The 14990-nt window shown below is 34.4% G+C and overlaps 1 protein-coding gene across 1 annotated transcript; it reads left to right on the top strand.

The window, feature by feature from the left end:
- Nucleotides 1-648: 648 nt before the first annotated feature.
- LOC123530205 (girdin-like) lies at nt 649-14426 on the top strand. The gene is made up of 7 exons (XM_045310950.2): nt 649-961; nt 2037-2142; nt 6100-6113; nt 10462-10560; nt 11297-11485; nt 12529-12717; nt 13477-14426. The coding sequence occupies exons 1-7, from the start codon at nt 755-757 to the stop codon at nt 13846-13848; spliced, it is 1176 nt and encodes a 391-aa protein (XP_045166885.1). The 5' UTR covers nt 649-754; the 3' UTR covers nt 13849-14426.
- Nucleotides 14427-14990: the final 564 nt, after the last annotated feature.

Raw genomic sequence — 14990 nt, 5'->3', positions numbered from 1 at the left:
TATTCCATATTCACTCAAAACAAACAAATATCCTCTATGTATACTCCAGAATATTCACCAAATATCATCATCAAAAGATTTTTTTTATCTTTTCACCCAATTTCAAAAAATTCCGAAAAATGTCAAAGTAGTATCCTCATGGTATGAAAATGAGGACTTTCACTTTGGACCAATTGTGCGGTCTACGGTATTATCTTCTTTGGTTTGTGCTATATATAGTGCAGACCACACGCTGATGTATGGTTCCAGGTAACAATATCCATGTATAGCCTAACTAAAGTAGCTGTTTTGATAGGATAATATTACCAAGTTCCTTATAATTCTTATTTTGAATAGTTATATACATGTGATGGTGGTGTTACTTTTCATATAAACATTCCACTGTACAATATTTTTTCAACTTCTCGTAAAAATCAAGATAACCCTTTTTTAGTCTGTATTCAAGTATTTTCATGCAGAAAATATTTTCCGGGTTCGTAATCTTTAGCTTAAGTAAAAAACACTTTATCTTCCGATCACTTGAGATTCGAATGTAAAACAAACAGTGTGACAGTGTTCTCTATAGTAATTATCAATTTGTCTTCTCTGAAAAGATAAAAACCTTGCACATGCCAAAATCTATACATCGTAATCTCAGATATGTAATATAAAGCCAGGTATTTACAGATATGAATATAGTAAGGATATACGAACCAAACACATTCCACATCATGTTACATGAAGAAGGAAATATGACAAAAACATAATAGCAAGTATGGATTCAAAAAGGGGTGGATTGACAGAAAAAGAGATGAGTCTTCTTCGGAGACATTGGAAAACACTGAAACAAGATATTAGAATGGGTGATATTGTGGATCACCTGATTGTTGAAGATGTACTCAAACCGGCTACATGGGAAGATCTCAAAAGGAAATACAACATAGAAAAAGAGCGAACAGAAGAGTTCCTGTTATTGTTACAAGTAAGAAATTATATTGTTGTTTTAGTATGTTTTGACACATTTGTCTTTACAGAGAGTTCTATAAGAATTGACGAAAGGCTATTCTGAAATGATATTACAATTCCCTATTGTTTTGACGAAAACGGTTCAAATACTGTTCTTTATTATATTTGTGATAAATTTACCTGTATAGAAAGTTAAATTAGCATAGACTAAGTGCTATATTGAAATGATATTACAGTCAGCTGTTATTTAGACGATAACGTCAGTGCTTTTCAAATACATGATTGACAAAAGCATACATTTTTTATACAGTCAGATAGAAGAAAATTATTTTCATAACTTGGAAAATATAATTGACCCGCACCATGAGAAAACCAACATAGCGATTTTGCGACCAGCAGATGCACGGGCTTGTCAAGATCCATGCTGGTCGCAAAGCCACTACGTTGGTTTTCTCATGGCGCGGCTCACATAATCTATTGAAATTTTAGACACGCATATACTGACCTCCTATCCACAGAGAATGTAAAATAATACGGTAGATGGAATTTATTGATATATTTTGATATTTACATTCGCCCTATTATTTTCCATTGAAACATTTGACGGTCATTTCGTATGAACAGCTAAAGGAAAGACGCGAAAGTTGCGTCATCGCTGCTTAGACCGCTGTTTTGATGACGTCCGCTTATAGTCGGGGAGAACGTTCCTTAGATGACGTCGCAGTTGTTCTGTCTGTTGAACAGAATGGCTGGGAAGCTGATTTTAATGTTAAATGCTACAAATTTCATGCAATTCATAATATTATAAAGTTTACAAATGGAAAGGAAATATAATGTAAATATAAGAAATGGAACTATTTTTTTCGGTGTTCAAGCGAAATGAACGACAGAATTGGATCGGCAAATTAAACATGAATCAGCGATTCATGGATTTGCCGATCCTATTATGTCGTTCATTTCGCATGAACGCCAAAAAAATTTTCATTTCTTAACTGAATATATAAATATATTGTTTAAAGCCAATGACTGCTCTACTGCTAACAGGAAGGATACATTGCACAAAAAATAAAATGAACTTTTTGTGTTTTCAGAGAAAACCGTCTAAATGTTTTGTGATATTTCAAGAAGCATTGCGTGACGCTGGATACGATCATTTGGCAGATAAGCTAGAAGTGAAAGACGACAGGACACAGAAAAGTAAGAAATTTTGTAAAAATGATTTTCATTTACGATTTTCAGATGCCTATTGGTGATATGACCAAATATCTTTCTTTTAATAAAACCTCATTTCAAATACACGTATTTATAATTATTGGAATATTTATTAACATAGGAAAAAAAAACAACATAGTATGCCTTCCAGAGAGATAATAATTTCAGCCGATATAGGAGTATGCGAAAAATTTTTTGAATTAATTACCAATGTAGTAAACTGATTTTGAAACAAGCTTTCCATACACAAAATGGCTTATAGTACAACAGCAACACATATATAACACAAAAGTAGAGCGTGGCAGTGAAATGTAATCATTTATTCAATATCTATTTGATCTATCCAAATAATGATCTTATGTCAATTACATCATAGTCTAAACAGTGGTAAGTTAATTTCAATCCTTCTAAAACGGAAGTTATGTTTTTCTCGTTCTGTAACAGAAATCGACCATCGTTACTTTTTGACAATGTACACCTTAACTTTGCCGAACATCATAAGCATTTAGGTATCACATTCAGTCAGGACGGGTCATGGCATCAACATATCTCAATTATTGTATCTAAAGCATCGAAAATCCTTGGTTCTATGAAAATGCTAAAATTTAAAGTTCAAAGAAAAATATGCACTTCAGATGCGAACATTATTCATTAATACCAGAGCCTTTCATCCTCATAGCGCAAAGAAACTTTTTTCTTGCATACCAGACGGGGATTTCCGGTATGTTTATCGGTGCTGTAAAAATCCATCTTACACCCCGGGGTGTAAGATGACTCTCGTGCTGTAAATGACGACAAAGGAACTACATATATGTAGCAATTTACATTTTATTTCATAAAACGGAATAAAAATAAAAATCCGATACCTTGACAGTTCATCTTGTTTCCTGATAGTATATTTCTCGATTTAAAAAAAAGCTATTTTATCAAAAATTCATAACGTTACGCTGCAACTCATAAACTAAAAAGAAAGCCGTTCGGTTGATCTTTAATAGGCCTATGGTATGCAAGAAAAATATTCTGTCACTGGTTGTAGGTACAGATGGGAAATTCCGGCTCTCGAGTAACTGTTTACGCGCTTACTCGGCTGGAGTCTCGTAACCGCCTAAACAGCTACCCTCGAGGCCGGAAATTCCCATCTGCACCTACAACCGGTGAAAGAATCTTTTAATTTGACATTGATACTTTTAACAGAATCCCAGAATGAAATACTGTTCAAAGAAGTACAAACTTATGAACTAGGAGAGCAAAAGATTCAAATAACAAAAAAAAAATAAAAACGCTAACTCGAGTTCACCAAAACATGTAACTGCTGCAAACCTATTTAACGAAAACTGGGGGCGGTGGTGTCAGTACTAGCGGTAACTTCAACAATGGTATATCTTCTTGTTTGTTTATTTCTTTATTATTTTTTACACTTTTATAACATTTTGTTTGATATCTAACAAAATAATTATTAAACTTCTTTTCAATACTTCTTTTCAATGCATATTTTCCAAAATTCTTTGTTTAAATCTTGAAATTGTACAACCAATCACACAACCTTAATACATTACTTTTGAGCTACTTATAAACTGACTGTTCTTGGGAGGGCCCTAGATGATGTTGGAATAACTTTTGGCCCAATCCATTTGTATGTATTTGATTTAATGCTTGTATTAAATGTGATTTATACATGTTTGAATATATATACAATAAAATATGATTAAACTAAACTATCCGATCGCGAACGTTGATTTGCAACATGTGCCTGTATAATATATTACCTTATTTGACGCACGCGCCGAAACCGGCGTGAAAATGTTCCGAATGTAAATCGGGTGACGTAGGCGCTGTGTGTACTGACTTAGATTAGACTTGAAATGAGGAAGGCAGAAATACTATATTCGGTGAATCATTCGTATTGAACTTTCAATTGTTCCAATAATCGATATTATCGGTTTTTTGACACATTAAATAAAGAAAGATAAATTCGATTTATTCGTTATATCTTTTAAATGGTTTAAGATAACGAATTTGCTTCGGCGGCATTTGTTGATTTAATCTTTCCTCTAAATGATGATATAATTTTAGAAATTGTAATTTTATTTTTTCACTTACCCTTTCAACCGTTTATATAACCACCCTTATTTTCCATTAAGTCAATAGTAAAAGTCTTAATTTTTGACACAATTTAGGCCATACCACACTGATTTGTCGTTCGTCAGAACTACCGCATCAATGATTTCATTCCCGAGAAAAAGAAAAAAAAATTCACACGCCCGCACGTACATAAAAAACGCCGAAAAAAATCAAAAAAAAATCTGATTACGCGGTCCGGAATGATAACGGTAAACAGGTTTTATCGCTGTTTTAATGTGTCAAAGTGATATTGATCGGAATCCATGCGTTCGTAATGGTAACATGTAGCTGATGACACAAACTCAAAAAGTCAGGAATTATGGTGTTGTTCATCATTTGTTTTAAATCTGGAATGTCTGTGCTAGTGCCACACATGGCCTTCGGTGTGCCAGTAGGTGTTGAAGTAGGCACGTTCTACGATTGTTCAAATTATGCAGTGAAAAGAACAAAGCCAGACTTGTAAGACGTGCACGGCCACGGGGATTCAAATTGAAAATATTTGGATTAAACATTGAAATATTGTTCAGATAGTTTTCAAACCATTTGTTATCAGTTGTTTAGTTAAATATTTTAGATCTAGAGCCAAAGCCAGTGCTTTTTTGAAAAAAAAAGTTTGTTCACAGATCCTGACTGACCCATCACATTAATTGTCTCAGGCCCAAATCGTTTTGAACGTAACTTCTTTAGTACGGCAGTCAGATATTCTATCAAAATGCATATATTCATTTTTAAAAAATGTTTAGCTTTTCAAATAAGTTGTGTAGATATAAAAAATAATTTCTGTCGTATTGTAACCCCAATTTTCCCTGTTTGTATATTAATTGGCTATGAATTGATTGAAAGAAAGAATCTGAAAAAACAGACCTTCCCAACTCAAAATTTCTTGGTCAGTCAAAGCACAACAAATAACACTTTTAAAGAGTGGCCATATTGGGATCGTTTTTTGTCCGTCTGTTATCATTTTTGACTGAAATGAACCTCTACCACAAAAACTTAAGCTAACCTTATCTGTTAAGAAATTATTCCAATGGATTCGAGCAATGTGGAAGCATTTGTGTGCCCAACTCCGTTTGGTCTCAATGGTCAAGTGATTTATTACTTTCCCCTCACCTCTACCATTTGGAGTTTCACTAGGGGCACAAAGTTGCTCATGTGTCGAAGCCATCTAACTGGGTTTCAGAAGATATGTTATTCCACTAGGTGCCTGTTTTGTCTTAAATATTCCTCATCCTCTGCCGTTAAATGGGCACGACTTCAGATTAATGTAGAACAATCAAAATTAAAAATAAGACACTCATCCCTCAGTAATTATAAATACAAAATAAAAACAAAGTGATTCAGTGAGTTTTAGCAAGAATTTATTTGCAAAACCATTCATGTAGTCTTTAAAACATACAGAAAAGCTATCTACTGTCTTAGTCACACTGTAAATGTTTAAGTTCTGTGTTATTCTTAAAGAAATGTTAACTTCATGTATAGTCATAATTGCAAGAAATTGAAAATTTTCCGAAGAACTATTAATCAATTTGGTATGGCCTTAACATTGAACTGTACAATACGAGATATATTTGACCCGTACCCAGTTGGACTCGTCTAGCGGCTCGTCCAGTATGTTTTTCTCAGCTGGGTACTCGTCCAAATATATCTCCGTATTGTACGGAACAATGTTAAATAACCTAATAATAATATAAGCTAATATGTGATAAAAAGACTTTTACATTGTATTACCTTTTATTTAATAAAGTAGATACGAATGCCTTCTATTTATGAATCTGTCAAACTGTCAACATCAAGTACTGTAATCATTATTTTATTTTTCAGAGAAACCTAAGCCGGTAGGTTTATATGCTAGACAACGGATTAGTGTGTAGTAATATTTACATTCGCTCTATTCTTTTCTTCTTTTCCATTGAAACTTTTGACGTTCATTTCGTATAAACAGCAAAAGGAAAGGTGCAAAAGTTACGTCATCGCTGCTTAGTGATAACCGACGCGACTGTTTTGACGACGTCCGCGTATAGTCAGGAATAATTATATCTGTCATGTGTTTACGAATCGGATAGAAATATCCGTCCCGAGGGCACCTGCGCATTGGGCGGTTTTTTTTGATTTAATCATATTTTATTGCTTCTGAACACATAATACATAGCACATATACATAATAAGTAACAAAAGCAAATGGGTTGGGCTACAAGTTATTGCAACATTAGAAGTCAGCCCTTCCCAAGTGCGTAACATTAATAGCAAATGAAAAATGAACGAGTGTATTAGTTTAATTAAGCATTCCTTATACAAAGATATATGATAGTGATAATAACTACAAAGATAAAAAGATGAAGGAGAAGAAAAGGAAGAAGAAGAAGAAGGGAAATATTATAATGATGATATCAATGTAGTAACAAAATGATAACCCTAATAGTATTTATGATAATAATTACACGATGATGTAGTAACAAAAAGATAACAATAATAGTATTTATGATAATAATTACACGGTGATGTAGTAACAAAATGATAACAATAATAGTACTTATGATAATAATTACACAATGATAATTAATAAATTTTAGTATTAGTCAAGTTATGGTTGTAATCATTATAGTTGAGCTAGAGAAGAAAAGAAAAAGAAATATATGCTGCTCTATATCCCCGAGTGTCTACCCAGTAATGACAAACATCCTGTCCCAAAGTAATGTAATAATGACAAGAGGACATAAGAAATACATTATGTACTGTCGAAACGTCTTGTATGTTTGATATAGTTTTGAACTTCTGTGAAAAGAGTAGTGTTATCTTCTATAGAAATATTATCATTGCCATATAAAAGCTTATTGACACTTAGTGGGTGAAATAATCTTGTTTTAGTAAAAAGTTCTCTTCTCTGATGTGAAAAACGAGTGCATTTAAAGAAATAGTGTTCTGCGTCTTCCGTTTCGGATCCGCAGTCGCAGTTTGGATTTTCTCTGATGTGATTATTAAACAAGTCGGCGTTTAGATTACTGCACTTGTTTCGTATCCTAGCATGAAACACAGAGTATCGTCTGTCACCAATTAAGTAAAAAGTAGGGAATTGTGGAGGCTTGAAAATTTCTTTAAGTTTACTTTTGAAAGCCGAAAGAGTTGGTAGTTGACGAGTTTCAATGTTCAGATCATTCCATAATTTTATTGCAGAGGGAATAGTAGATTGGGAGTAAATTTCAATACGCCTAGCTAAAGTTTCAAATCGGCATTGTTTCTTAAATTGTACTGGTTTGAGTCATTCACGATCGATGGAAATAAATCTAGTAAATATGTTGGAAGATCATCATTTTTTCCTTTGTATATTAAAATTAATTTTTGTATTTTTCTGCGGTCAGAAAGAGAAACCCATCCAATTTCGTTAAGAAGTCTTTCTATTGATACTGAACGCGTTAGCCCAGTTACAATACGCGCTGCTTCAAGTTGAATCTTTTCTAATTGATCTTTTTCATAATTCGCACAGTTATCCCAAACAACAGAGGCATATTCTAGAACTGGTCTCAAGTAAGCTATATAGATTTTGTTTAAGGTGTGCCTTCTAAGTTTAAATTTCAGCGCTCTCATAGATCCTAGAATTTTTGCTGCCGACTTTACAATATTAGATATATGTTCGTGCCAAGATCCATCTTAAGAGAGTGTTATGCCAAGATGTTTGTGATAATCGACAAAATTTAACTGAGTATTTTCAAATAATAGATTAGGACATTGTCTACGCGCGAGGGAAAAGAACATAGCTTCTGTTTTTGTAGGATTAAATGTAACCAGCCATTGTTTTGACCATTCTGATATTTTTATAAGGTCAGAATTTAGAGAAAGTTCAATTTCGTGTATATCGGAAGACGAAGCGGCTAGAGAATTACCGCCCATGCGTAGGTGCCCTCGGGATGGATATTTCCATCCGATTCGTAAACACATGACTGATATTTTTTCTTGCATATCGTATACATTTTAGCATTTCATTCTGGCAGATTATTTTTCTTGCATACCGTATTTTACAAAAGGTAGAAATACTTTCTTTTTAACACTCTTTCTTAGAGTAGAGAATTAACACAAAGCGCGGGAAATTAACGTCCGTAAGCAGAAGTGACGTCATGATGTTTTGCGTTACGCACATTAACAAAGTTCCGCATTAGTTTTATAGTTTGTAGAATAACGTTATGTTTTTACGATAAACTGAAATATTTTGAATCGAGAAATATACTATAAGGAACGGAGAGAAACCATCAAGGTACCTGTTTTTTCCGTATTTTACATAAACAATAAGATTATCAGTGCATGAACTACTAGTTGTCATTAACAGCACGAGAGTCATCCGGCATGGGGGGGTGCCAGATGGGTTTTGCCGGCATAGGTAAAATCACCGGAAACGCCAGTCCGGTGTGCACGAAAAACGTTCCTTAGATGATATCGCAGTTGTTCCGTCTAGTGAACAGAATGGCCGGAAGCTGATTTTAATGTTAAATTCTACAAATTATATGCAATCCATGATATTATATAGTTTACAAATGGAAAGGAAATATGGCTAGAATGCACTTTACTAGTACGCACTTCCTGCTAGGATTTTAAAAGGCAGGATGTGCTCGTTACAACCATTTAAATAAACTGTAACAATAATCTATTCATTAAAGAAAAAAGAAAGACCGAGGTGTGGGGGCGGTAGCCCCGATAAGAAGAAATGGGGAGTATTTATTAAATGTGCGTACCGGTAAAGTGCAGGTGTCCCGGAAATATAATGTAAATATAAGAAATGAAACTATTTTTTCGGTGCTCATGCGCAATGAACGACAGAATAGATTTGCCGATCCTATTCTGTCTTTCATTTTGCATGAACAGCGATTCATGTTTAATTTGCCGATCCTATTCTGTCGTTCATTCCGCATGAACACCGAAAAAAGTCATTTCATTTCTTAAATATTTAGCATAAGGGGGTGCTTACGAATAAAGTTCATACGTACTTTGATAACGCATGTTCACATTTGGAGCAGGGCAATAAATAATGAAGAACTGATTTAAATACCATTTCAGAACACTGCAGGGTTACTTAAGTCAATAAGACAGTCAAAGACTGTAAAATGAATCTAAAAAGAAATGCAGAACACAAGAACCATAAATCTGTCTTGTTTTGAATGGTCTTATAATTGCCTCTATTCTTAACCATTTTATCTAGATAACTTTACAGTTACTACCCGAAAGTATCTTGCACCGAGGTAGATTGAAATGAAAAAAAAAAGTGAAGAACACAAGAACGAAAACTATACATTAATATTTGAATGTTCTTGAATTGAATTTTGCTTCTTCTTTCTTTCAAAATTGTGATAATTTTACAACTATTAAAGTAGGGTTAGGGTTGTTGTATCAAAGATACAGGAAGTGCAAAGTGAAAACCTGTCCTGAATAATTGTGTATTTTTATGCACTTTTGTACATACTTTTCTGTCTGTACAATATTTAAATTTGCATTCCTGAATTGCAAATAACTGCATTGAGATTTTACATTGACAGATTGTGGTTGAAGTGCAAACCAATAGTATCAGATTCTGATAATGAGTTATCTCCCATTCCATTATATAACACCAAGGCGTCGGGGGAGGGATGGGTGTTGGGTGGGGGTGAGGGGAGGTCTATGCTTGAAACCCCAAAGAAGAGTGGGCAAGTCCCTTTAAAACAGCTTACATACATTAACACGAAACTATGCTAGTTTACAGACGAAGAATCAGCATTACAGCTAAAATGAATACAGAAGTAGAAGTAGCAGCAGCAACAGCAACAACATTAGGGCCTAGTAGTAGTAGAAGTAGAAGTAGCAGTATAGTAATCATTCGAGAAACTTCTGTTCTGGTCACATGTTTGTATCATCTCCCGTTACTCATCTTGAAATTGAAAAAATATACGTAAACAATCGAGTTGTTTAAGACAAAATTTATCAATTTTCTCTGATCTTTTATATGATTATGGAACGGATTAAGATTTATTTTACCAGCGTGAAAAGCGTGTGTGGCTACGTAACAAAAACATCAATGAATTTGTTGAATATATTCTAATTTTCGTTTTAAACATGAAATCAGATGGTTAATTTGACTTTGATGTCAGCATGAAATACGACAAACAGCTTGTATAAATTATTTGATGAACCTTTTGATGATAAAGTATCATGCCGTTTTTACAGGATGCAACAGCAGTGGACAATTCTTTTATAATGAAAACACTCAAAGAACTGTGTGATCGAGACAAGCAAAAGGAAATACAACTTGCTGCAATGAAACAGGTGAGCATTTATTTTTTTTACACTATATATACGAAAAAAAAATTCTACCCACCATCTATATATATTCAACAACTTAGTGTTCTTTCGGATCCACCATCGTTATGTGTAATAAGAGTTCCAGTTTAGCTGGTGATTAGGCGTGTTGCACGTCCCACTACCTCGAATAAACAGACTCGATCAAAGTGAGTGTGCTAATATTATGCTGGATGCATATTATGCTGGATGCATTCTTTGCCTCCAGTGTATCATTTAGTCTACAGGGGAGCGAAGTTCTAGTGTTTAAGATAGCGACTGGTTAACTCGTAGGACGTAGGTTCGATTCAAGCTTGGCCGCGATGACACCTCATATGTGCCACAGTCTTAATCGATGTCTAAAATAGAAAAAGTGGAAACTCCACAGGTCACTCAACACGACAAAAACGAAAATGTTGCAAGTTCGGTTTGATTGAGTCTGTTCGTGGACGGTAGTGGAAATGCATGCTAACGTCCATGCCCTCCGCCCCCGGGTTAACAGAACTCAACATTTACACATGCTACAAGTACAAAAACTATTTAGAGGCATCCGCAGCCGTGCTCATGGAACCTTTATTGATACACTAGCGTCTAAGTCTTGGTCAATACTTCTTTTGAAGAGGTTAAAGTAATACTAGGTCTGCTTAGGAAAATATACTACTAAGCTCAATATGTTATTTACTCTTGTTAATTCTATTTCTTAACATTATCTTATATTTTTCAGGATCAAGAGAAAACATCCCAAAGGTTTGAGAAGAAACTGGCTTTAAACTTACAGCAAACAAACGAGGAACTGGACAAGTTAAAGACGTCCCTGAGACAGAAGGAAGATGAAATTGAAAAACTTAAACAGATACAGCGTCAACAAGAAGAGACTAACAAAGAGCTATCTGAGGAAAATAAGAAACTAGAGGTATAATTTTAATCTTCTAAAATACTGACAATGGTTATTGTTCAACAAAAGTTTCAAAACCAGCTTTAAATTTTGTAGTGGGTAGTGGTACGTTGTGGAACAGGCAACTTGTTGATGGATTCACACTAGGTGAAGTCACGCACGGCAAAAAAAAACCCCGCCAATATCTGTTTTACTCTTTTGACCTCTGAACATAATATCCATACGCAGTATCAGGATATCCCGCATTGCAGTTGTGTGTGTGCATATATTGTAACAGGTCAAATAATGGGTGGACGGATAGCTCAGTGGTTTGCACACTGGCCTTCCAATCTTGAGGTCGGGGGTTCGATCCTCGGCAGCTACTCGGGAATTTTCAGAAACGCTTTTCAGTGTTTCCCACCCAACTAGAGGTGTACTCAGGAACCCAGGCAATCCTTGCGTGTATCAGTGCTATACACTGGGCACGTTAAAGAACCAGGCTGTCTATTCGAAACGAGCTAGGCTAAGTTAGCCGGACAAGCCTGTATCTGATTTCTGATCTCTCTGTCGTGGGGGCTTTGTCTCACTCTGTCCCTCTGGTCAGGTCGCTCTGTGTCTGTACTAGTAGAGGATGAATTATGCGCCCTGTGTGGCTGCATTTGAACTATGTAAAGCGCCTTTGAACGTGAAATTGATCGTGAAAAGGGCGCTATATAAATCTGGTATTATAATAATAATAATAATAATAATAATAATAGATTAAATTGCAATAAAACTTGTGTTTTATATTTGCTTGTCTCTTGCGATAATGAAATATATGTACATTCATTGCTCTTGTAAAAGAATTCCTGCTTCGGACGTGGGATGTTGTACATACTATGACATCTAATGAATAGTCTGTTAGACTGAGTCGGCCATTATTTTGCTTCGTGGCATTCTCTGCTTCAAGAGGATCTTCTCATAAATGTTCTTGAAATATTTCAGTTGCTTTCCTATTGTTTTGACAGACTTTCGCCAGTTTATTTTTTTTTTTTTTTGTTCTAGTGATTATTTTTTAATTTGAACATCTCATTTCATTGAAGAATGAAAGAGAGCAAATGTTTGGAGAGCTTCAGCTGACAAAATCGGAGAAAGACGAGGTGGAATTGAAAATGAAAAGACAGAAAATGTATGAAGATAGAATTGTGAAAGAAAAAGAAAAGCTTAAGAAAACGGTGGAACGACAAAGTACACAACTTGAACAAGAGATGCAAGAAAAAAAGAAAGCAATGGTTATTATCTTAAAATTTAAAGATTTCATTTTGACCTCTTTCATAAAGGTTTTTAACGTTAAAAAGATGCAAAAGAGTCTATCTGCACGACTGTGCCTACTTCTATTGCAGATCAAAGACTGCAGCCATGATTGTTAACATGATTGCTGCAATAAACCAACTCCATGTTTTAGGCGTAAGGATTGTTACAGATTTTCCATTTTCTGCTATGAACGGACTCAATTAAACCGAGTCTGCTCTTGATTTTTCTCAGTTGCGTTTTATGCTTCCAAAGAATCTTCTTAATGTTTTGTTAAGTGTCACAACAGCAGTCTTTAAGCGCCTTATGGTGGTCATGTAAGGTCTTCCCGAACTTGGACTCAGTGTTGTTATATTTTATAGTTCTTTGAGATAAGCATGGACACAGTATAATCTAAATGGACCTGTACCTATGTCTTAAAGGATCTTCTCACAGATTATATTATTCATTAAGTCTAATCTTATCGAATTACAGAATAGTAAAATTTAATATCAGGTATTGAGTTTTCAAGATTCTAAGACAATAATGAAAATATTTTAAAATATTAACAAATGTTATATTACATACATGTAATTGACTAATTTACAAATAAACCAGTTTTGAGCTAAAATTATAATAACAATTAAAACAAGTATTAATATCAAAAGAAATAAAAGCGGCACTTAAAAGCAAAGCGTGCACAAAATATTTGCTTTCTAGTTCGTGAAATTTTAAGAAATATTTTTCAAAACCAACTTTAGGACCACCTTAAGCGAGAAAGCACCGCTCTGGAACTTATCAAAAAAGAGAAGAAAGAACTACAGGAAAAGATAGAGAAACTTGAAGATGAGAACGAAGTGTTGTCTGCTAGGCCATACTCTTCCATGACTCGATGGACTTTATCGACATCGAGAGATATGGACTCTAGCAGTACAACGTTATACAGACGACAGCCCACGGGGTTGTCTCAAAGTGATGACAATAACAGTATGTCTCAACTTCTAGATCAGAGAGGCGAAATCGAGGCTGAAATTAAAAGAAAACAAATAGAGCAAAAACACTTGAGAAGACGACTTAGAGAATTGAAATCCCATGCAGAGACAGTAGAAAGTCAAACTTGTGTTGTTATGTAACCACATCAGATACAATAGGGTTGCAAAATCCACGATAGCCGAATACAAAATCCCAGATCTAGCTACTGTTATAATGACTCTTATATTATATACCTCTACCTTTTTGTTTGTTGTTTTGTTATTGGACGAAATTTTCAATGTTTATCGATATTAAAATGGAACTATGTGAAGTTTTTATGTGCGCTATGTCAGGACATGCATATTAACGAAAGAAGTCCGGCAGCATACAATGCAAAAGGTACAATACGGAATTTAAAAAGTACAATACGGAATCTTTTTCTGTTTGTTCGTATTTAACTGAAATATATGTCGAATTTTTTTACAGAATTTATATAGGTATATACTCAGCACAAGAAAATGTAAGTTGCAGACATTTAAAATGGGCCCTGATGTGTGCTGCAGCAATTGGAAATATGTCAATTTTATATAGAATAAAGAAGAACAGCTATTAAGTGTGTTTAAAACCAATTTATGAGAACTTTAATGCTTGTGTTTGTACATATATGTCACAGGCGAACACCTATGTGATGTTTTAAACATATTACTAAATGAACTGATTTTCTGCAAGACGTTTTAAAGATTGCCTTGATTTATTTTACACTTTGTGAAGGCCAAAAGGTCTCCAAACCTAAGTTGCTGTATCATGTACAATATGAATATAATGCACCTTTGGTCATCAAGCCGAATGAAAAACAATACTAACATTTGTGTTTTTCAGTCCCGACACCTGATTCTTGAGGGTATTCATCTCCTTGAATTAAGGGTATGAGATAAAAGATGTACTAGTACTTCAGTTTGCAAAAAAAATTCATACGTTTTCTTGTAATAACGTTAAATCTTTATGATGGTTTACTGTTCAAATTATCATATAGGATTTAACATTTTGAAACTTTATTCAGAAATGAAATTGTAACTGTGTCCTATCAAACACTTAGTCAAAATTATATCGGCAAATAACCGCTTTAAAATCAAGTACAGTGTTTGCTGAAAACAACTGTTATGTTTTCAGTAGGTTCATGTTTGCAAGCAATAGGCTGAAACATATAGTATATTACCGCTACGTCAATTGTAAGGTCAGACAACGGAAAGCATAGCCACCATGATGACATAATATGGATATATAATTCGAACGCTCTGACGCT

The sequence above is a fragment of the Mercenaria mercenaria genome, chromosome 13 (genome assembly GCF_021730395.1).
Source record: "Mercenaria mercenaria strain notata chromosome 13, MADL_Memer_1, whole genome shotgun sequence".
Classification (NCBI taxonomy): domain Eukaryota; kingdom Metazoa; phylum Mollusca; class Bivalvia; order Venerida; family Veneridae; genus Mercenaria; species Mercenaria mercenaria.
This window is presented reverse-complemented; position numbering and strand designations above follow the sequence as displayed.